The sequence below is a fragment of the Meriones unguiculatus genome (assembly GCF_030254825.1).
Source record: "Meriones unguiculatus strain TT.TT164.6M chromosome X unlocalized genomic scaffold, Bangor_MerUng_6.1 ChrX_unordered_Scaffold_30, whole genome shotgun sequence".
NCBI classification, from domain to species: Eukaryota; Metazoa; Chordata; class Mammalia; order Rodentia; family Muridae; genus Meriones; species Meriones unguiculatus.
Genome location: NW_026843706.1, coordinates 11951618 through 11977118, shown reverse-complemented (window position 1 = coordinate 11977118; position 25501 = coordinate 11951618). Strand labels below are relative to the sequence as shown.

Here is a 25501-nt window from a genome sequence, read left to right as displayed (position 1 = left end):
TAGGTCTTCCATTTTAAAAAAGGCAAGCAGGGTTGCCTTGCCTACAGGCTTTATGTTAATTATCTATGTCTTATGATGGATGGCTGGATAGAAAAATAATGTAATTTATGTAGGGTCTGAGGATATAGGAGTTTACGTTTTGAGGATCTAAAAAATGTTGTTTGGTCTGGGAAAATGTTTCGGATTTGATAAATGCAAGAAAGATTGGAGGGTATAAGTAGGTGTCTTAAGGTATGAACATAAATTGTAATTATACAGAAAAATGATTTAAGACATTAAAAATAGGAGATATTTCAGATTTCTCTTCTCTCTCTCTGCTATTGTTGTGCTTATGGTGTTATAAGATTTCAGAGGTCTAGAGTTTTGACATTGACCAATAAAGTTCTGATACGTTGATAAAACACTGCTTATTACCCAGTCACAGGCTTGAGATTTTAATTGCCTTTTGGTTGTTTTCTGAAGATAGATTATGATGTTTTTAATATTTACCATTTTTGAAGTGGACTTTGATATAAGAGTTAGAAATATTTTAAATTTATTTTTTTCTAGTTGCTTTGTTAAGGGGAGTCCAAGCATCCGGAGTTCAGCACTAAAGCCATTGATGTATTTCCACCTAACTTTCCAGTGTAACATGGAGATGGGGACTAAAAGTAAATGCTAAGAAGAACTGACAAAAAGTAGCCAAGCTCCTTTGGTGGCTGTTTATGAACAACAGGGCTCACAGTTAAAATGTTAGAGTTTCAGACCATGGACACACTTAAGTTGTTTATAAAGGTTATAAAACAAACAGCTAAGAAAAATTGATACTCATTCCATTGGATGCAGTTTTACCTGTTATTCGCAAAATGTTTCAGGAAATCAAAAAGTCATGAGACCTGAATCTGACATAGCTCAAACTGACCACATATGAGTTTTCCCTGGTCTTGGGATTACTCACTTTTCCCATTTAGTAGACAAATTTTAATTTCTATTTCTAGTTTAAATTTGTCTCAGCAGATTTTCACCTGGTTGAAGCTGCAAGCTGAGATTTGAGCTTGCTGGAAGCTGACATGATTGCTCACTGCCTCCCCAGATGGAATACCTAACCAGACGCTTCTGAGAACTGCCCCATTGCCCAGCCTTTGTCTGGCATTTCAGCCTTCCTAGCCCCTGAGGCCAACGGTCCTATTGTCAGTGCTGAAGCATTTTCAGAAAATGAGACCACTGGCCCAAAATCCCACCACCTACAGGCTGAAATGCTAGGTCAAAGGGGGCTCCCTGACATTAGTTATTATTTTGGGGACCTGCTTAGCTGGAGATATATTAGGCAAAGACTAGGGACTATACAGTTAATGATAATGAAAATCCAGTACTGCCAGCTTGGAGATGACCTTGAAATGTAAGAGCCCAAGATTGGCCTTTTCAGGTACATGGAAAGGGGGAAATGAAGAGTTTAAGTTAGTCTGGGTATAGCCTGAGTAAAGAGCCATCTTGACTGGGAGCTGAATTCAGGTACCAGGAAATGTCACAGAATGTGCAGAGAACAGAGTTAACTCTCCTAGCAACAGCCTTCAGGAAATAATGCAGAATAAATGCTTCATAGAAAATAGAGACAAACTCCCTGGCAATAATCAATGGGAATCGGTTGGGAATCAGGTGGGAAAATTCTCCCCAATGTTTCAGATATGGTTTAGAAGAATAGCCATTGTGATTATATGCCTTAGCCACTGTGATTGTGTGCCTCAGAAAAGGTCACCCCGCCCTGCTAAACTTCACTCAATTCTGTAACACCAAGGCTTGTGCCCCCCCTGCTTGTTGCCATAGAAACCCTTTGCTCACAGACTTTCCCTTTAAAAATCCTGTTCACTCAGAGCTTGGGGTCCGACTTCTCTACTGCTGTGTCAGCGAGACTTGGGTCCTAAGTTCGATTGTTCTCATAATAAAGCTCTCTTGCCTTCTGGTGGTCTCTGAGGAACCCGTGAACCTGGCATTACAAAGGCACTTACCTAGACATAGTAAAGGCAATGTACAGCAAGCCTATAGCCAACATCAAACTAAATGGAGAGAAACTTAAAGCAATCCCACTGAAACCAGTAACAAGGCAAGGCTGCCCACTCTCTCCATATCTCTTCAACATAGTACTTGAAGTTCTTGCTAGAGCAATAAGACAATTAAAGGAGATCAAGGGGATTCAGTTCTGAAATGAAGAAGTCCAAGTATCACTATTTTCAGATGATATGATGGTACACATAAGTGATCCCAAAAATTCTACCAGGGAACTCCTACAGCTAATAAACACCTTCAGCCAAGTGGCTGGATAAAAAATCAACTCAAAAAAAAATCAGTAGCCCTCCTGTATACAAAAGACAAAAGGGCTGAGAAAGAAATTAGGGAAACAACACCCTTCACAGCAGTCACAAAGGACATAAAGTACCTTGGTGTAACTCTAACCAAGCAAGTCAAAGACTTGTGTGAAAAAAACTTTCAGTCTCTGAAGAAAGAAATAGAAGATATCAGAAGATGGAAAGATCTCCCATGCTCATGGCTTGGCAGGATTAACATGGTAAAAATGGCCATCTTACCAAAAGCAATCTACAGATTTAATGCAATTCCCTTCAAATTGCCAACACAATTCTTTACAGACCTGGAAAGAAAAATTCTCAACTTCGTATGGAATAACAAGAAACCAAGAATTGCTAAAACAATCCTCTACAATAAAAGATCTTCTGGAGGTATCTCCATCCCTGATCTCAAGCTGTGCTATAGAGTAATAGTAATAAAAACTGCATGGTACTGCCATAGAAAAAGAATGGTGAATCAATGGAATTGAATTGAAGATCCAGAAATAAACCCACACACTTTTGGATACCTGATTTTTGACAAAGATGACAAAACCATACAATGGAAAAAAGATAGCATCTTCAACAAATGGCACTGGTCTAACTGGATGTCTACAAGTATAAAAATGCAAATAGACCCATACTTATCACCCTGCACAAAACCAAAATCCAAGTGGATTAAAGACCTCAATATAAAACTGGATACAGTAAACCTGTTAGAAAAAAAAATTGGGGAAGAGCCTTGAGCTCATTGTCACAGGAGACAACTTCCTGATGAGAACACCAATAGCCCAGGCGCTAAGATCAGCAATCAATTAACGGAACCTCATGAAACTGAAAAGTTTCTGTAAAGCAAAGGACACTGTCATCACAACAAAACGACAGCCTACAGAGTGGGAAAGGATCTTCACCAACCCTATATCTGAAAAAGGGCTAATATCCAGAATATATAAAGAACTGAAGAAGTTAAACAGCAACAAATCAAGTAGCCCAATTAAAAAATGGGGTACAGAGCTAAACAGAATTCTCAATAGAGGGACATCAAATGGCAGAGAAACACTTAAAGAAATGCTCATCATCCTTCGTCATCAGGGAAATGCAAATCAAAATGACCCTGAGATTTCACCTCACACCCATCAGAATGGCTAAAATCAGAAACTCAAGGGACAACAGATGCTGGAGAGGATGTGGAGAAAGGAGAACCCTCCTCCATTGCTGGTGGGAATGTAAACTTGTACAAGCACTTTGGAAATCAATCTGGCACTTTCTCAGACAAATAGGAAGAGTGGTACCTCAAGACCAAGCTATACCACTACTAGGCATATATCCAAATGATGCTCAAGTATACAAGGACATTAGCTCAACCATGTTCGTAGCAGCTTTATTTGTAATAGCCAAAACCTGGAAACAACCTAGATGCCCCTCAGTTGAGGAATGGATACAGAAATTGTGGTACATTTATACAGTGGAATACTACTTGGCAATTAAAAACAGCCCTACCAGTCCACAGAGGAAGACAAAGAAGCCAGTTTGAAGAGACCTGATAGACTAGGGTCAGAGGGAAAGGGAGGAGGGCCTCCCCATCATTGGACTGGGGAAGGGGCATGGGACAAAAGAGAGAGGGAAGGTGGGTTTGGGAAGGGATGGATGAGGGGGCTGCAGCTGGAATACAAAGTGAATAAACTGTAACAAAAAAAAAAAAAATCAAAAAAGAAACCAAAATTCTCACTACAGGCTGCCACCAGAAGGTGTAGCCCAGATTAAAATTGGATTTTCCCACCTCAAAGATCTGGATTAAATGTGGCTCTTCCTACTTCAAATCATTTACTGAAGAAAAATCTCTCACAGGTGTACCGAGCTGTTTAGTTTGGTTAGATATACTTTAAATCTTACACTATTTTTGAGGCTATTTTAAATGGTATTTTTCCATTGATTCTTTTCTCAGTGTGTTTGTCACTTGTATATAGAAAGGCTACTGATTGTTGTGTGTTAATTTTGTATTCATCTACTTTGCTGAATAAAATTTTCAGCTATATCTCTGATGGAGTGTTTATGCTCTTTATGAAAAGAATCATATCTGTGAGTAAGGACATTTTGACCTCTTCCTTTCCTATTTGTATCCTCTTTGTCTTACTGCTCTAGCTAAGAGTTAAAGCTCTACATTGAACAAGCATGGAAAGAATGAAAATCCTTGTCTTATTCCTGATTTTAATAGAAATTCTCTGAGTTTTTCTCCATTTAATATGATGTTGGTTGTGGGCTTGCTCTAATTATCTTTATTATGTTAAGATATGTCCCTTGGATCTCTAGTCTCTCTAAGACTTTAATAATAAAGGTATGTTGGATTTTTGCCAAGGGTCTTTTCTGTGTCTAAAAAATGATCATGCTTTTTATGTGCTTGAGTCTACAAACAAGACATTTTACCTGATTGTTTCCCTACTACTTACTGAAAATGTATTGCTTTTGTTCCTTGCACCAAATAAGAACATAAGCTAAACTCTAAAGCATTCTTATAGATATATAAGTTTTATATTCCAGGTATAATTTCAACTGAATTTTAGAAACTAAAATATTCTCAGTTTGAGGAAAAATATATTTCTACTGAGAGGTTTCTGAATACCCTCAATTTTCAGCATAATTTCCTAAAATTTCTATTATTTGTACAATAAAGGTTTGGACAACCTGGTAGCTGTGATACAGTATGGGAATAATAGTCACCTGTGTTTCTTTTTAAGGTATCCTTACCTAAGTCCCAAGTAAAAGGAATCTTTTGATGTGGCCTGTAATCTCTTTTTCAAGTTTTCTGCATACATTAAAAATACACAAAAGGAAGGAAATGAGATTAAGAATGTTTTTAAGTTTCTATTTTTCTAAGTTACTTGCTCATCCTTCCATTGCTACTCAACTAAAACAGAATTTTCACAAATACATAGTACATTTTGGAGGCCAACCCACTTCTACAGTCTGTCCTCTGAAATTCCCTAGCATTGAGTTTCATTGTGTTTAGAATCCAAGATTCAATATATCAAGTAACAGAATAATTCAAATAGAGCATTTGTGGGCCAGCTGTGAACTAAGTGCAGAACTATGCCTTTGAAGTTCTTTAATTGAAGGACCTAGCATCTCCAATAAACATTCTTGAGTAAATTTGTTTTCTTCTGATTTATAAAAATAGTCTCCCCTCTCACTTTTTGACTCTTCTGTGTTGGATAATGTATAATGATTTTTCTTTCTTTCTTTGACTTTCCTACCATTGTATTTCTCCTAAAGAAAGGTCCAAGATATTTCTACTCACCATTTGAGCTGACCCTGTGTCATCAGTGTATTAGTGGAAAAGAGCCAATTCAATCAGTGTGCAAACCATGGATGTTTATTAAGAACATATTTAGTTACAAAGATAATGCTTATAATATTTATAAGTAACCTTATTATGTCATTTGCTCAGATTTTGAAAAGTCTCTGCTTAGAGAATTTAAACATCTGGATGAATACTTAAATACTCCACTTCTGGATGAAACTGATTCAGACAGTGCCAAGGAACACATAGTTTCCAGAAGATTGTTCTTGGATGGGGACCAACTAACACTGGCTGACTGCAGTTTGCTGCCCAAACTGAACATTATTAAAGTAAGTTTGAGTATCAGTAAGTATCCATATAGTGTGAGGGGCTTATCAGTTTGTAGTATATAATACAGTGACCTTCTAGTAAGGGAGAATATGTCTTTGTTTACTTTTGTAGACAAAACATTAAAATAGTAAACCAGGGTCAGATGAAAGGGGAGGAGGTCCTCCCCTATCAGTGGACTTGAAAAGGGGCAAGGAGGAGATGAGAGAAGGAGGGTGGGATTGGGAGGGAATGAGGGAGGGGGATATAGCTGGGATACAAAGTTAATAAACTATAACTAATATTAATAAATAAATAAAAAATAGTAAATATATTTTTATGCTTATTTTATAGTTTATTTTACAGTATTTGGCCTTTGGTGTGTGCTTCTACATATTAGAACATAACTGATTTATTTTGTTATCAACTTTTCTCATTTCTTTTTAAAACCATCGGTTGCTGTAAAGAAGTATGGGAACTTTGACATTCCAGCAGAATTCTCAGGAGTATGGTGCTATCTTCACAATGCCTATGCCCATGAAGAATTTGCCCACATATGTCCTGAAGACAAAGAAATTGAAAATACCTATGCAAGTGTGGGTAAACGGTAGAAACAACTCAGAAGAAAAAGCTCTCTTTGTTATTTAATAACACTTCGTATCTTTTTAGAAAGATTATTGAAAATAATAATAGCATGGAAAATATTATTTCCTCTAATCAACCCAGTAACAGAAAAGAATTCTACAGTTTTTGCACCATAAGTAATCTTTGTGTTTAACATACGTCATATTTTTCACTTTATTTATTCATATGACAAACCATTCAATCTTAAAACATGGCAAGCATCAAGATCTTTTGCTTTTTTGTTGAGTTCCTAGACTGCATAGCATGTGAGCTAAAACATATATCTAAGTAGATATTGACATCACCCATTTGTAAACTTGCAAACAGAAACTGATGTCACAGGATCTAAGATAGTAGTTACCAAAGGCTGGGAGAGTACAAAGATAGAAAAATAGCTAAAATAAAACCTTGATCAATAGGCATTAAGTTACAACTAGATATGAAAAATAAGTTCTAGTATTCTTATTCATTTTACTGTAACTATAGATAATAACAGTATGTGTATTATTAAAGTAGAATCCCCAAAATGAAAATGAGAAGAATTAAAAATGTTTTGAGTTTAATAATAGCCAATACAATAAAATAATTGAAAAAAACAACATGTCTGAGGTACTGAATGATATACCCACAATTTCAACACTAAAAAAAATATTCCATCTATAGTAATTAAACTATAGCATTTCGACTATTGCAAGGTTACATTTTGATTAATACCTACATTAGTCTGTTTCTGAAGTGAAACTGACATCAAAGCATGACCACTTCAAAGACAGAAATTCCAAAACAATGAGTTTTTTTTTTTTAATAATTAAACAGTCTAGGCATGGTAGCACTTTCTCCTAATCCCCGTTTTTGAGAGGACAGGTGGTCTCTGTGAATTTGAGGCCATCCTGGTCTACCTAGTGAGAACATAGCCAAGGCAACATAGTGAGACTCTGTTTCAAATAACTAAATAAAGATCATTAAAGAGACCAAAACCAGTTAGTCATATAAGAGTACTCAATACCTAGAAATATGATCACATCCCAGAGATGAGACTATGGCCTTTGTGACCATATTATATTACTATTATTAAATGAACAAGTATTAATTTGTCAAACCTTAATTTTATAAAAAGAGATGAGGAGAGAATGCATAGCAAAGCTGCAAAATCAATTGGATCTTTCATTCATATAAAAAAGTAAATGAAGAAACTTAGTTGACAAAAGGATTTTGAGCTATTAAATTATATTGTGAATGTAAGATGATCATAAAGCTTTCTACGGAATTTTAAGAGTACCATATATATTAAAACTCATAAATGCCTTGCATATCACATGTCAATGTATCATTCAAATAGGGGAACAAAAACTGAACTTGTTCCTTTGAAGGAGAAAGAAGTAAATGAGAAGCTTCAAGAAAGAAAAATATAGATGTGTCCTTTGCCTTACAGAAGCTTTTCAGTTTCAAGTGGTCCCGTTTATTAATTCTAGATCTTAGAGCCTGAGCTGTTGGTGTTCTGTTCAGGAAGTTGTCTTCTGTGCCAATGAGTTCAAAGCTCTTACCCACTTTCTCCTCTAGCAGTGTTAGTGTATCTGGTTTTATGTTGAGGTCTTTGATCCACTTGGACTTGAGTTATGTGTAGAGTGATAAATATGGCTCTACTTTCGTTTTCCTACATGTAGACATCGGTTAGACCAGCATCATTGATGAAGATGCTGTCATTTTTCCATTGTGGTTTGTCAAAAATTAGTTGTGCATAGATATGTGGGTTTATTTCTGGTTCTTTGATTGGATTCCATTAATCAACCAGCCTATGTCTATGCTAGTACCATTCAGTTTTTATTACTATTTTTGTTACTGCAGGAGTTGTATTACTATTGCTCTATAGTATACCTTGAGGTAAGGTATGGAGAAATCTCCAGAAGTTCTATTATTGCATAGGATTATTCTCACTATTCTGATTTGTTGTTGTTGTTGTTTTTCCATACGAAATTTAGAATTGTTCTTTCAAGGCCTGTGAAAAATTATGTTGGTATTTTCATGGGAATTGCACTGAATATGTAGATTGCTCTTCGTAAAATTGCCATTTTTGCTATGTTAATCTTACCAATCCATCAGTATGGGAGATCGTTCCACCTTCTGGTATCTTCTTTAATTTCTTTCTTCAGAGACTTGAAGTTCTGATCATACAGGTCTTTGACTTCTTCGGTTAGAGTTACTCCTAGATATTTTATATTATTTGTGGCTATTGTGAAGAGTGTGGTTTCCTTAATTTCTTTCTCATCCCATTTGTCATTTGTATACAGAAGGGCTACTACAGAAGTTTATCAGCTGCAAGAATTCTCTGCTGGAATTTTGGGGGTCGCTTATGTATACTATCATGGTTATCTGCAAATAGTGAAGCTTTAACTTCTTTTCAGATTTGTAACCCTTTAATCTCCTTTAGTTGTCTTATTTGCTGGCTATAACTTCTAGTACTATGTTGAAGATATATGATGAGAGTGGGCAACCTTGTTTTGTCCCTGATTTTAGTGAGATTGCTTTGAGTTTCTCTCCATTTAGTTTGATGTTGGCTATCTGACACTATCAATGGAACAAAACAGCAGTCTACAGATTGGGATAAGATCTTCACCAACCCTACATCTGACAAAGGGCTAATATCCAGAATATATAAAGAACTCAAGAAATTAAATACCAACAAACCAAATAATACAATTAAAATGGGGTACAAGCTTAACAGATAATTCTCAACAGAGGAATATCAAATGATGGAGAGGCACATAAAGAAATGCTCAATGTCCATAGTCATCAGTGAAATGCAAATCAATCAACCCTGAAATTCCATCTTACACCTGTTAGAATGGCCAAGATAAAATCTCAAGTGATAACACATGCTGGAGAGGATGTGGAGAAAGAGAAACACTACTCCATTGCTGGTGGGAGTACAAACTTGCTCAAGCACTTTGGAAATCAATCTGTCACTTTTTCAGAAGATTGTGAATACCACTGTTGGTCATATACCCAAAATATGCTCCACAATACAGCAATGACATTTGCTCAACTATGTTCATAGCAGCTTTATTTGTAATAGCCAGAATCTGGAAACAAGCTAGATGTCCCTCAACTGAAGAATGGATAAAGAAATGTGAAATTTATTGTGTAAATTTATTGTGTAAAATTTGCAGGCAAATGAATGGAACTAGAAAAGATCATCCTGAGTGAGGTAACACAGACCCAGAAAGACACACAATGTATATACTCACTTATAAGCAGAATTTAGTCACATTGTATAGGATAGACATACTGCAATGCACAGACCCCAAGAAAATAAGTTCGATGGACATCTTGGGCTTCATGTCGACCCACTAGTTTAGTGGGAATATCTCTGACACAGACAATGTTGCCTGATTTCTGATCACTTCCTCCTGATGGGACTTCAGGCCACAGGAGAGGAAAATGAACCCAAGACCTCATGTGAATAGATGAGCTGGTGTGTCTGGATAGGGGTGTTCCACTATTCTGAAGAATAGGGGAAGGAGGATGAAGTGTTTTAATAGGTAGAAGAAAAGTGAGGCAGTGAGTATATAGCTAACATCAAGCCTAGGCACATAAATGCTACAATGTACTGTCTTTGATAATCACTCAAAGTAAATGTATAAAGCCAATGTGTCTCCTCACTGGAAGTCTTCTGATCTAAGAAATTGTACCTGTAATCTGGTGGAGTTGTAGCATCTCTAAACAGATCTGATATTTCCATTTTTCACTAATATGATTTCAGAAAGCAAAGCTGTTTAAGATTTATGATTTTTAAGGCACAAAGCATCTCAACAAAGTTTCTGTTATGCCTTGAAATGTGTTAGTTCAAGCTGTTTTTACAGCTTAGTGATCCAAGTAAGATCCAGAATATAAAAAAGATGGGAATTCATTACAAGGAAGTTGTTACCCAACTATTCTTAGACAAAAGAATTATTATCTTTTTTTTTCCATTAAGCTGCCAGGGCCAGTTGAAGTGGATCTTAGAAATTTCCCAGCCTGTTATCTTCTTAAATGATATTAACAGGACTCAATACTTAATAGTAAGTACTTAATGGATACTTACTATGTTGTTATTATTTTGTTATTTAATGCCCATAACAACTCTGTGAATTATAAAAAAGTATATTTATCTATAAATTACATAAAAACACAATTCTCAAATGCTGTTATTTATTTATAAGAGAACTAAACATAAACACCTTCATCAAAGTGGCTGGATACAATATTAACTCAAAAAATCAGTAGCCCTCCTGTATACAAAAGACAAAAGGTCTGAGAAAGAAATTAGGGAAACAACACCCTTCACAATAGCAACAAAGGACATAAAGTACCTTGGTGTGACTCTAACCAAGCAAGTGAAAGACCTGTTCCAAAAAAACTTCAAGTCTCTGAAGAAAGAAATTGAAGAAGATATCAGAACATGGAAAGATCTCCCATGCTCATGGATCAGTAGGATTAACATTGTGAAAATGGCCATTCTGCCAAAAGCAATCTACAGATTCAAAGCAGTTCTAATCAAAATACCAACACAATTCTTTACAGACCTTGAAAGAAAGATTCTCAACTTCATATGGAAAAACAAAAAGCCCAGAATAGCTTTTTAAAACTCTTTACAATAAAAGATCTTCTGGAGGTATCTCCATCCAAGATATCTCAAGCTGTACTATAGAACAATAGTAATAAAAAACTGCATGGTACTGGCATAGAAACAGAATGGTGGGTCGAATAGAAGACCGAGAAGTAAACCCACACACTTATGAACACCTGATTTTGACAAAGATGACAAAACCATACAATGAAAAAAATGATAGCATCTTCAACAAATGGTGCTGGTCTAGCTAGATGTCTACATGTAGAAAATGCTAATAGACCTGTATTTATTACCCTGCACAAAACTAAAGTCCAAGTAGATCAAGGACCTCAATATAAAACCAGATATACTAAACCTGTTAGAAGAAAAACTGAGGAATAGACTTGAACTCATTGGCACAAGAGGCAATTTCCTGAACAGAACACCAACAGCACAGGCTCTGTGGCCCACAGCCACACTTGGATACCGCCTTAGAGAGGGCTGGGAGATAAAGAGAACAAGGTGACACAAAGAAGGACACCAAGTCATTGATCAAGGTGCCGATTTATTGAAAGGAGAGCCAACTATATTAAAGCAAGAGAAAACAAGGCACTTACTTTATTGTAACATCCACATGTGTCAGCTGGCAGCTTCTCCAAGGATTCACTCAAGGTTGCACAAAACCAGCTATCTGGCTTCCAGGGTAGCTCAAGTTTGCACGGGACCAGCTATCTGGTTCCCAGGGTAGAGAGAAGACTTCTTAATCTTGTTCCCAGGAATAGCGCCAAACTTGTCTATCTTGTTCCCAAGAATAGCAGTCCCTAATGCAAAGTTTGCCAAGGTCAGTCTTTCAGAGGCTGACTGACTGCCAAAGTCAGAAAACAAAATTTTATTTACCGGAGACCACTACTCAAGCTCAGCACCAAATACGCACTCCATTTTGGCTAATTCGAATCCACTCTGGCTGCCACGAGGCTCTAAGACCAACAATCAATAAATAAGATCTTATGAAACTGAAAAGTTTCTGTAAAGCAAAGGACACTGTCATCAGAACAAAATGACAGCCTAAAGACTGGGAAAGGATCTTCACCAACCCTATATCTAACAGAAGGCTGATATCCATAATATATAAAGAACTCAAGAAGTTAAAAAGCAACAAATCAAGTAATCCAATTAAAAAATGGGGTACAGAGCTAAGCAGAGAATTCACAATAGAGGAATGTCGAATGGCAGAGAAACACTTAAAGAAATGCTCATCATCCTTGGTCATCAGGGAAATGAAAATCAAAATGACCCTGAAATTTCACCTTGCATCCATCAGAATGATTAAGATCAAATATTCGAGTAACAACACATGCTGGAGAGGATGTAGAGAAAGGGGAACACTCCTCCATTGCTGGTGGTAATGTAAACTTGTACAACCACTTTGGAAATCAATCTGGCATTTTCTCAGACAATTAAGAATAGTGCTTCCTCAAGATCCAGCTATAGCACTCCTGGGCATATATCCAAAATATGCTCAAGTACTTTTACTCAACCATGTTCATAGCAGGTTTATTCATAATAGCCAGAACCTAGAAACAACCCAGATGCCCCTCAACTGAGGAACAGATACAGAAATTATGGTATATGTCCACATAGGAATACTACTCAGCAATTAAAAACCAGAAAATCTTTAAATTTGCAAGCAAATTGTGGGAACTAGAAAAGATCATCCTGAGTGAGGTATCCCAGAAGCAGAAAGACACACATGGTATATACTCATTTATGAGTGGATATTAGACATATAATATAGGATAAACATACTAAAATCTGCACACCTAAAGAAGCTAAGCAATAAGGAGGACCCTGGGTAAGATGTTCAGTCCTCACTCAGAAAAGCAAATGGGATGAGCATCAGAAGAGGGAGAAAACAGGCAATAGGACAGAAGCCTATCACAGAGGGCCTCTGCAAGACTCTCTCCAGCAGTGTATCAAAGCAGATGCTGAGGCTCATAGCCAAACTTAGGGCAGAGTGCAGGGAATCTTATGAAAGATGGGGGAGATAGAAAGACCTGTTGGGGACAGGAGCTCCACAAGGAGGCCAACAGAGCCAAAAAATCTTGGCCCAGAGGTCTTTTGTGAGATTGATACTCCAATCAAGGACCATGTATGGAGATAACCTAGATCCCCTGCACAGATGTAGCCCATGGCAGCTCAGTATCCAAGTGGGTACAGTATAGGGACTGTCTCTGACATGAATTCAGTGCCTGGCTCTTTGATGACCTCCCTGAGAGGGTAAGCAGACTTACCATGACACAGAGGAAGACAATGTAGACACTCCTGATGAGACCTGACAGGCTAGGGTCAGAAGGAAGGGGAGGAGGACCTCCCCTATCGGTGGACTGGTGAAGGGGCATGGGAAGAGATGAGGGAGGGAGGGTGGGATTGAGAGGAAATAACGGAGGGACTACAGCTGGGATATAAAGTGAATAAACTGTAATTAATATAAAAATAAAATGTACTTCAAAATGGCAATTATGAATGTGTTCAAGGACCTTAAAGAGGATATAAATAAACACCTCATTGAGGACAATGAAAAAAAAAAAAAAAACAACAACAACTAATAGTTGAGTAGAATAATAAAAGTGATTCAAGATATGAAAATAGATTTTAACAAAGAAATAGAATCACTAAAAAAACTAAACTGGAAATGAAAAATTCAGGAAGTCAAACAAAATACTTAGAAGTAAGCTTCACAAACTAACTGAAAGACGCAGAAGACAAAATTAAAAGGAAAAAGAAAGTAGTAGCGTAGGCTTAGTCAAAAGAAATGTTAAAAACATTTTAAAAAGACAGAGACATAAAGCCTCAAGATATCTGGGATACTATGAAAGGCACAAATGATAGGTATAGAGGAAGGCGAAGAAACCCAGGTTAAAGGCACAGAAAATGTTTTATTTTTATTTTTTATTTTATTTATTTATTTATTTATTTTTGAGATACGGTATCTCTGTGTAGCTCTGGATGTCCTGGGACTCTGTAGGCCAGGTTGGCCTTGAGCTCACAGACATATTCCTGCCTCTGCATCCCAAGTTCTGGGATTTAAAGGCATGTGCCACAGTTGCCTGGTCAGAAAATATAATTTAATAAAATTGGAGAAGAAAAACTCTCCACTCCACAGAAAAAGATGCCTATCATGGTGTAAGAGGCATACAGAACACCTGATAGACAGGAGCAGAAAAGAAACTCCCCACAACACAAGATAATCAAAACACTAATATAAAGAACAAAGAAAGCATATTTAAAGTGGCAAGAAAAAAGACCAAGTCACATATAAAGGCAAGTCATTGGAATAACACCTAACTTTTCAATTGAGACTCTGAAGGGAAGGGACATATATTCTACGAGTTCTGAATGACCACAGACACGAGCACAGAGCATTATGCATAGCAAAACTATTTGACACAATCAACAGAGAAAGAAAAATATTTCACAATAAAGCAAATTTAAGCAACTTCTGTCCACCTCTCCAGACTAGAAGGCACTAGAAATAAAACTTCAGTCTGGAGAAAGTTAATGATACCCAAGAACACACAAGGGGTAAATAATTTCAGTACAGTCAATCAAAAGAGGAGAGGAAACCCACATCATAACAATTAAAAAAGAAAACAGGAATTATTAATAAGCACTCTTCAAAAGTAACTCTCAATATCAAAGGTTTCAATTCCCCCAATAAAATTGACACAGACTGACATAACAGATTGGATCAGAAAACAAAATCCATCTTTCTGCTACATCTAAGAAATACACCTCACCATCAAGTACAATCATCAACTGAGGGTAAAAGGATGCAAAAGGTATTCTAAGCAAACGAAGAAGAACCAAGAAACAGGCGTAGTTATTTTAACACCTGAGAAAATAGACTTCAAACCAAAACTAATCAGAAGAGATAGGAAAGAAAAGTATGTATTCGTTAAAGGAAAAGTTCATGATGAAACTATTGCACATAAAGCAAGTCTCAACAGATTTCAGAAAATTGAAATAACACCCTGAACCTTGTATTAGCACCATGGAATAAAACCGGGTATCAGGAACAATAAATAGCAGAAAATATTCAAACTTGTGGAAGCTGAAGAACTCACTATTGAATGAAAATTGGGTGAAGACAAAAATCAAGAAGGATTTTTTAATTTTTTATTTAACTTTTATTAATTACACTTTATTAATTTTGTATCCCCCCATAAGCCCCTCCCTCCTCCCCTCCCGGTCCCACCCTCCCCTCCCCCTTTCTGCATGCATGCCCCTCCCCACGTCCACTGATAGGGGAGGTCCTCCTCTTCTTCTTTATGATTTTAGTCTATCAGTTCTCATCAGAAGTGGCTGCATTGTCAGGGTTTTAGGTTATCTCCATGAATAGTCCTTGGTTGGAGTATGAGTCTCTGGGAAGTTCCCTGTGTTCAAATTTTCTTGTTCTGTTGCTCTCCTTCTTTTTGTTTCATGGAGGCATCTAGTGCTACAAACTTCCGTCTTAAAACTGCTTCTGCTTTGTTCTATGAGTTTGGGTATGTTACATTTTAATTATCATTAATAATTAATAAGAATTAATTGTGGAGAGCAACAGAAGAAGGATATTAAAAACTTTTTTAGAATTTAATGATAATTAAAACGTAACATACCCAAACTCAGAACAAAGCAGAAGCAGTTTTAAGACGAAAGTTTGTAGCACTAGATGCCTCCATGAAACAAAAACAAACAAACAAACAAACAAAGAAATGAAACAATCTTGGGGAATTCTCATACTGATAACTTAGTAACACACTTGAAAGCTCTAGAAAAATAACATGAAACTGAAATCAATGAAATCAAAACAAACAAACAACAAAAAGTACAAAGAATCAATGAAATGAAAAGTTAGGTTTTTTTGAGAAAATCAACAAAATTGACAAGCTTTAAATAATAAAACTAACCAGAAGAAGGAAAGAGAATATACAAATTAATAAAATTGTAGATTAAAAAAAAAAGGAGATGTTATAGCAAACACCAGGGAAATTCAGGGAATTATAGGGACATGCTTTAAAAATCTGTATTCTACCAAATTGTAAAACCTCACAAAAATGAAAAAAATTTCCTAATAGATATGATATATCAAAGTTGAATCAAGATGAAATAAACAAGCTGAGCATACTGATAACCCCTACTTAAATAGAATAATTAATTAAAATTCTCCCAACCAAAATAAGGCCATGGCCATATATATTCAGAATTCTAGCAAACCATCAAAGGACTAACACCAACACTTCTCAAATTGTTCAACAAAAATAGAAACTGAGGGAACATTACCTAATTCTTTTTACAAAGCCACTATTATCCAAACCACGCAAAGACCCAATAAAAATAAAATTATAGACAAATATCCCTTCTGAACACGTATGCAAATTTTCTCAATAAAAATACATGCAAACTGAATTCAAGAACACAGCAAAAACGATTATCTACAAGTTGCTTTGGACTTCTCAGAGATGCAAACATGTTCCAACATACATGAATCTGTAAAAGTAATCCACCACATAAACAGACCAAAAGATACAAACCATGTGGTCATTTCATAGATGCAGAAAAATTCTTTAATAAAATCTAGCAATTTTGAGATAACACTAATTCAGCAAGTGAAAGACTTATATAACAAAAACTTTAAGATATTGAGGAAAGAAATTAAAGAAGATGCCAGTAAATGTAAAGATCTCCCATGCTCATACATAAATATGATAAATATTGTTCAAATTGTCATTCTACCAAAAACAATCTACAGATTCAACCCAATCAAAATTCCAATCCAATTCTTCATAGAAAATGAGAAAAATAAGACAATCTCCAACTTCAAATGGAAACAAAAACAAAACAAAACAGAATGTTATCCAGAATAATCACAAATAATATAAGAACTTCTAGAGGAATGATCATCCCAGATTTCAAGTTGTGTTAAAGAGATATAGGGGGTTGGAGAGATGGCTCAGAGGTTAACAGCACTGGCTGCTCTTCCAGAGTTCCTGAGTTCAATTTCCGAACAACGACATGGTGGCTCACAACCATCTACAATGAGATCTAATGCCCTCTTCTGGCATGCAGCTGTACATGCAGACAGAACATTGTGTACTAAATAAATAAATCAATCTTTTTAACAAAAGAGATAATAGTAATAAAAGAGCATAGTATTGATATAAAACAGACACAATAAATGTAATAGAATTGAAGAACCCATACATAATCCCACACACCTACAAACAACTGAGTTTTGACAAAGAAGGAACAACAACAACACCACAACACAATGGAAGGAAAAAAACAGCATTTTCAACAAATGGTGCTGGTCAATCTGAATAGCTTCATGTAGAAGAATAAAAGGAAGATAGATAGATAGATAGATAGATAGATAGATAGATAGATAGATAGATAGATAGATTGATAGACTGATAGATAACACATATATATAACCCATATATATCCCTGAACAAAACAAGAACTTCAACATAAGACAAGATACCCTGAATCTGGTAGAAAAGAAAATAAGGAATGTGCTTGAACTCTTTGACATAGGAAAAGACATTCTGAATAAAACACAGATAGCACAGGCATTAAATCAGCAAGTAATAAATGTGACTTCATGAAGAACTGAACAACAGGAAAACAAGTAAACCAATTAAAATTGGGTGTAGAAGTGAACAGAGAGTTCACAAAAGATGAAATATAAATAGCTGAGATCTCTTGCTATTTCTGCTTATATCTTCCAAATTTTATGTTTTACTTATTCCAGACCCCTTTCCTCTAAAACCTTGAGCATTACTTCTAGGTCATAAAATGTATCCTTGTAAGAGATGTCATTTGCACTTCACAATGGCCTAAGTGATTTCTATGTTATCTTAGGGCCAGGCCATAATCCCAAGTCCCATAGGAATTATGTTTGCCTCAGTCATTCTCCCTATACTGTTATCTAGAGCATGTTTCTAAGTCAACAAGAACCCATATTATGGGAGAAGCCATATGTACTTTGTAAAGAGTTTCAATGTAAACATGTCTTAAGTTTTGCTGCATTCACAGGGCTCTTAATTGTTATCTGAAAACGTTTTTCCAAATTATACTACACTAAAATATGGCAATAAAATAAAATAAATGACTGATGTCAGACTCCGAGAAGTCATGGTCCAACCCCAGTTACCTAAATCAAGCTTCATTCTTTCCTCACCTGGATTTCTTTTCCTGTTAACGATAAAGCCTTCAGGAATCTCTCACAATAGAGGAAACAATGTCCAAACTAAATAAGTAAAAACTCCAGTGCTAGGAATGGGTCATTGACCAAAAAGGTCCAATACAACCCCCAATTATCACAGCCTATGACCAGACTATTAGTTGTTTTTCACAGCCTTATGATAAGGCCCTATTGTTGAAGATAACAACACTTATTCCATAAAACACAGAGAATTTGAGCTGATACCTAACTTGAATTTTTACTCCTATTGACTGCTGTTCAGGTGCTACAAGGTACTTTGCATGCTACTGCAGGAGAAAGATAATCAATATCAACCCTGTAATTTTCAGCAGCAAACTGCCTGCAAGATGTACTAGTGTAATAGTGATACAATGGTATGGGAGTAACTAACTACTTTTTATTGGATTTAATGGTTACTCTATGAGACGGAACCCCATAACTAATATTGCTAAAGTGACCAAGAACTTGACACAAATGGTTCATTGGCCTAGAAGGAAATCTAGTACTATTATTCTGTTAAAAGAATATAGCAACAAAATGACTCCTAATAACATATTGTTATGCCCATAGATCAATATCACATCAGAGAAGTATCTTCCTGGAGTAGATGGTAACTAATACAGAGACCTACAACAGGGCAATGTAAAACAAATGAGAGACTTTGGAGTGGTCATCCCTAAATTGGGTTCCTTTATCAAACCTTTCCTCTCAAGGCTCAAGGATCTATGTAGAAGAGGAGGTAGAAAGACTGAGATCCAGAAGTGGTGATAATACCAAGGGAAAAGAGTCATGTAGCCACAACAGATCATGAACTTAGAGATGTTATTTCAGCATGCCAAAACTTGCATGAGTTCAAAGTAGACAAAATTTCAGCACTGAGAAGGGGACATGAACCAACATCCCACCCCTAACCAAAAACAAACAAAAAAACAACAAAAACCAAGCTATTTGCAATTGAGACTGCTGGAAAAGAAATATCAGTTGTCTCCAGGACAGAAACCATGCCAGGAGAATTTCGCCAAAACAAAATGAGTCGTGACTTTTGGTGTGCTTTTTATTTTCCTTTGTTATTGTTTGTCTTATTGAGTTTTACCTTTGTTTAGGGATTTGTTTTGTTTTGAATTTTTATTTTGTTTTGGAGAGAGAGAAAGTGAGAAAGAGGAGAGGAAACATCCTGATGTTGTGTGGGGAGGGAAGTAGGGTAGGAGAAATCTGGGAGGGAAAATATGACAAATATATACATTGTATGAAAAAATTAAATAAAAAGTAAATTAATTTTTTAAAAGCTAAAATATCAGAAACCTTAAAAATCAAGAAAACAAACAGAAAACCTGACAGAATACCAGAAAGTAATGTGAAACATTCTCTCCTAAAATTGGCTACATATGCATGCTATCGATAGACATTGATATTGACAGAATGTGTAGAGGAATTTTAATTCAGAACATGGCTGTTCTGGCAAAAGATCACATCCAAAAGTCTTCTAGGTCTGTGTAATCCAGTTGGACTACAAACGCACCTTTAATCCATGAGACAGAGGTAAGCAGATCTGAGTTTAAGCCAGTCCAGTATAGAGCAAGTTTCAGGTAAAGAGAAGCTAAGGTCCAGGCATGATGGAACTGTCCTTTAATCCCAAACAATAAAGGTAAGGATAGTTTGTAGAAGGAAGAACCCAAAAAAGTCAACTAACCTTTTGAAAGTGATGTCTAATTGAGTGGCAGAAACCAGAGAACATTTGACAGAATAGGATATAACCAACTCTCATGAGAAGAGAGAGGAAAGAGAAGCTACTTAAGGCACAATGCAGAGAGAAAGAGGACAGGCAGGTTTGTTGTTGTTTGTTTGTTTTTTCTTACAGAACTCAGAAACCTTTATTGACAAATGCTACAGATTTCATTTCTTTATTATTATGTATTTATTTATTCACTTTACATCCGAATAATAGCCTCTCCTCCTGGCTCCACCTTTCTTCCCTCTTTCCCAAAAATCCCCTACTCTTCCTCTCAGAAAAGGGGAACCTACCTACCATTCCCAGCACATCAGGTCATATCAAGACTGAGCACATCCTCTACCACAGTGACCTGGCCAGGCAGCCCCACCAGGGATAAGTGATCAAAAAGCATGTAAGAGAGTTCTTGTCACAGCTCCTGTTCCCCTTGTTAGGTAACCTGCATGAAGACCAAGCTGTCCATCTTGTACATATATGTTGGGGGCCTAGGCCCAGTTCATACATGGTCCTTGGTTGGTGCTTCAGTCTCTGCAAGCCCTCCTGGGCCCAGATTAGTTGGCTGTGTTGGTCATCTTGTGGAGATCCTGTTCTCTCCTGGTACTTCTATCCCACCTCCCACTCTTCAACAAGGCTTTCTGCACTCCACCCCATGTTTGGCTGTGAATTTCAGCATGTGTTTCCATCTGTTGCTGGATGGAGCCTCTCAATAGGTAGCTATGTTAGGCTCCTGTCTGAAGGCATAGCAGAGTGTCCTTACTAGTGTTAAAGGTTGGGCATTTCCCATGGTGTGGCCATTCATGGTTGGACATTCCCTTAATCTCTGCTTTGTCTTTATCTCTGCACATCTTGTTTGCAGGGTAACTTTTGGGTCGAAGTTTTCGTAAGTTGGTTGGTGCTCCTCTACTTGGAGTCCTGTCTGGTTTGAGGGTGGCCTCTTCAGTCTCCATGTTTTTCACTAATAGAGATCTCTGCAAAAGTCACCTCCAAATCCTCCCAGGAGTCTACCCTCTCCCAGCCTGTCTCAGAGATATCCCAGGTCATGGTTTTTCTTCTCTCTGCAAGCCTGCTGTCCTCCTTCCTCCACCAACCCTGCTCTCCTCACATCAAATCCCCATCCTCATTTCCCTTAGCACTCCCTCGCCAATCCTGTTCCCTATCATGGAGCATTTCCTCTGTCTTTTCTATTTTCGCTTCTGAGTGAGATTCATACACCCTCCTTTGGCCCCTCTTTGTTACTTAGCTTTTTTGGGTCTGTGAATTGTAGTATGTCTATCCTGTACTATACACATAATATCTGCTTATAAATGAGTATATACCATGAGTGTCTTTCTGGGTCTGGGTTACCTCACTTAAGATGATCTTTTCTGGTTTCATCCATTTGCCTGCAAATTGTTTTTAATTGTGCAAATACACTACAGCTTCTTTATTTATCCTTTGGTTGAGGGGCATCTGGGTTCCAGTTTCTGGCTATTACAAATAAAGTTGCTATGAGGAGGCAGTTTTACTGGGAGAGTTTTACAGAAATAGGTTGAGTGAGAGAACAAGCTCAACATGGGTAAAGAAAGGAATGAGCCAAAGAATGAGAAAGAGCCAGGAGATTAGAGCAGATTGCTTGAGTTAGTTTGAGGCCAAACCTAACAATTCAGAGGCTAAAAGAAATGCTAGACTGAATAAGTTAGCAGGAGAGGAGTTTGAGCCAGAACAGCTGAGTTCAGCCCAGGGCTCAGTAAGAACAAGAAAGGTTGAGCTTTTTCAGCAGTAAGTCTTGGGGGCTGAAAACATTGTAGGCCTATGTTAAAGCATACAGACCCTAGAAGATTCCAGAACAAGGCCTAGGATAACACAGGAGGCAGTAAGCCTCCCATACAACAATTGAAACAGGAGAATAAGGGAAAGTCCAACCAATAATTGACCCAACCTGAGACAGACCCCATGGTAGAGAGCCAGCCCCTGACACTAATAATGATACTCTGCTTTGCTTGCAGACAGGAACCTAATTTGATAGTAGTCTGGGAGGCTCCAGCCAGCAGCAGATCAGGATAGATGCTGGGACTTGCAGCCAAGCATGGGGTGGAGCTCCAGGGGTCCTGTGGAAGTGTTGGGAGAAAGATGGAAGGACCTGGATGGGACAGGAACCTCACAAGAAGACCAGCAGAGACAACTATCCCCGTCCCATAGAGGATTACAGAGATTGAGATATCAACTAAGGAGCATGAATGATCTGGACCTATGCCCCCTGCACACATGTAGCTGATGGGCTGCTTGGTCTTCATATGCCTTGGCTGGCGATTGGAGGGGGAGTCTGTTTCTAACACGGACTCTGTTACCTGCTTTTGGATCACTTCTCCCTGGCAGGGCTGCTTTGACTGGCCTTAGGGTATGAAGATATGCTCAGTCCTGATGTGACTTGATGTACTGAGGAAGGTTGATACAGGGGAGTACGGGGACTCCTCTTTTCTGGGGGGAAAAAGAGGGGAAGAAGTGGAGAAGGAGAGACTGGGATGAGAGAAAGGGGGCACCCTTGGGATAGAAAATAAAATCTGAGACTGATACTCCAACCAAGGACCATGCATGGAGATAACCTAGAATCCCTGCACAGATGTAGCCCATGGCAGCTCAGTATCCAAGAGAGTTCCCTAGTAGTGGAAACAGGAACTGTCTCTGATATGAACTCAGTGGCTGGCTCTTTGATCACTTCCCCCTGAGGGAGGAGGAGCCTTGCTGGGCCACAGAGGAAGACAATACAGCCAGTCCTGGTGAGACTTGATAGGCTAGGGTCAGATGGAAGGGGAGGAGGACATTTCCTATCAGTGGACTTGAAGAGGGACATGGGAGGAGATGAGGGAGAGAGGGTGGGATTCGGAGGGAATGAGGAAGGGGGCTATAGCTGGGATACAAAGTGAATAAACTGTAATTATTATAAAAAATAAAAATGAAATAAAAATAAATAAAATAAAACAAATTTTAAAAATTGTTTAAAAGTTTATTTTACAGGAAGGGGGAAATTTTCATAGGGTTCCCACCTCTAGTCAAAGAACTATAGTCAACTAATGACTGTTGTGAGTGGGAGAACTAGCTTCTCCCAGGAACTCACATCCTTGTTGTTTATCCAATACAAAGTGTTCACACCTGAAAACATAAACACAAACAACAAAAATGGACTAAGCAAGTTGTACTTACATATATATGCATGTGTGTAATAATAATAATAATGAAAGAGGCTATCAATTTGAGGGTAGGGGAGCATAAGAGAAGCAAAAGGGAAGTGGGATGGCTATTCTTGGTATCAATTTGAATATAGCTGAAATTAACTAAGATCTAAGCATCTGGGAACACCTGTGAGGAATTTTTTCTTAATTAAATAATTGGAAGTAGGAAGAACCATCTTTAATTTGGATTTTTGAGGTGGTAAAATCCACCTTTAATCTGGGCCACACCTATATAAAGAACATCCAAAAAGGAAGTTCCTCGCTCTTTTCCTGCTTGTCTTCTCTCTGGTTGTCAAGCCCATTCCTTAACTGTTATTAGAGTCTACTTCTTTGAGATTTTAGCATATACTGAAGACAAGCTGAGACATCCAGCCTTGTGGACTGAACAACTACTAGATTCTTGGAATTTCCATTGGTAGACAGTCATTGTTGAACTAGCATGACTAGAGCCTGTTTATTGGAGTGATACATATCTATTTATATTAGCCTATGTATGAATATATTATATAATAGTAATATATTAATGATATACAATATTTACGATGAAATATGAATATATTTCATTCAATATGTAGAATGAAATATATTCATATTATATTCATTTGTATTATATTTCATTCTATATTACATATATTTATATATATTCTATATAATATTCTATATTCTATATTATATTCTATATTATATTCTATATAATATATTATAATATATAATATATTATACAGAATATATAAATATATGTAATTATATATTATATATTCTATATAATATATAACATAGGCTAGGGTCAGATGGAAGGTAATTATATATTATATATTCTATAATATAATATATAGGCTAGGGTCAGATGGAATATATTATAATATAATATAATATAATATAATATAATATAATATAATATAATATAATATAATATATATTCTATCAGTTCTGTTCCTCTAGAGAACCCTAACTAATACAGGAGGTTATCTTGGAGGGGCTTAAGGGAAGGGGGAAATGATATGGTTATTTTTTATTTAAAAACATATTAAGAATAAATATCACATTGTAAAAATTTTTAAAGTATACCTTTTGGACATGGCATGGCCATCACCCTCATAAATTCACTGGAGCTGTTGTTTACCCACCAACAATCAGCCCAGGATTTGAGTCCATCAGTATTTGTTGTTTGACTGGTCTTTCTGTTGCTGAAAATGGGGTATTATGTCCTTAGCTACAGTTTTATTGCAACAAAACAAGTTATATCATATCTGTAGCAATGCCTGCATCAATAGCTATTGTAAATGAATATGGGAGGGACTCATGAAAAACAAAACACAGGAAAAGATATGAAAACAGGAGGAAGAACTGTTGTGAGGTTATAGATGGAAAGGGAGGAGGTTGAGAAAAAGTGGAAATGAATAAAATTTCTTATAAGCATATATAAAACTATCAACAATAAAAGTATAAGAAAAGCAACAGTATATGGCTAGGTCAAATAGAACAAAGATACCACAGCATTTAATTACAACATAGACCAAATGAACCTTACAAATATATACAAACTATTCCATCCAACAGCTCCTGAATATACATTTTTTTCATCATCATGCAGAATATTTTTTATATTCAAGACAGACCATTTGGTCAGCCACAAAATTAAGTCTCAACACACTTTAAATTGGGATTTTTTTTAATGCTGAGTATCTTTGCTGACTACAATGCAATAAAGCTAGAAATAACAAAATCTTTTAAAATTATATAAACACAGAAATCAAACAATGTATCATTGAACATCTAATAGATCAAGGAAAGCTCAATAAGAAAATGAAATGATTTTTCTAAAATATATGGACAGAAACAGAGGCATAACATACCAAAACCTATGGGAAGAAGCAAAAGCCATGCAAAAGGGGACATTTGTAGCAATTTAAAAAGTAAAAAGACATTAGACAATCTATCACTGTATCTGAAAGAGTTAACAAGCGAGGAGAAAGAAATGTAAACTAAAACAAAATAATACAAAGGACCAATGAAACAAAGAACTGGCTCTTTCAATAGCTCAGTTAAGAAAAGAAAGGACTCAAATAGAATCAGATGAAAAGGGAAACATTGGTGTAGGACAGATGAGATGTGCAACCAGGGAAGCCAGCCCAGAGCAAGAGTGAGGTCCAGACATGTCCAAACCCCAAAAATCTTATTTT

At 36.7% G+C, this 25501-nt stretch overlaps 1 protein-coding gene across 1 annotated transcript in view; it reads left to right on the top strand.

Annotated features, from left to right (window-relative positions):
* The window catches only part of Clic2 (chloride intracellular channel 2), a 29289-nt gene extending 22756 nt beyond the window's left edge, over positions 1-6533 (top strand). The window contains 3 exon segments of the mRNA XM_060376772.1: positions 5054-5160; positions 5764-5944; positions 6377-6533. Of these exon segments, the coding sequence (XP_060232755.1) occupies positions 5054-5160; positions 5764-5944; positions 6377-6533 (445 nt within the window).
* Positions 6534-25501: the final 18968 nt, after the last annotated feature.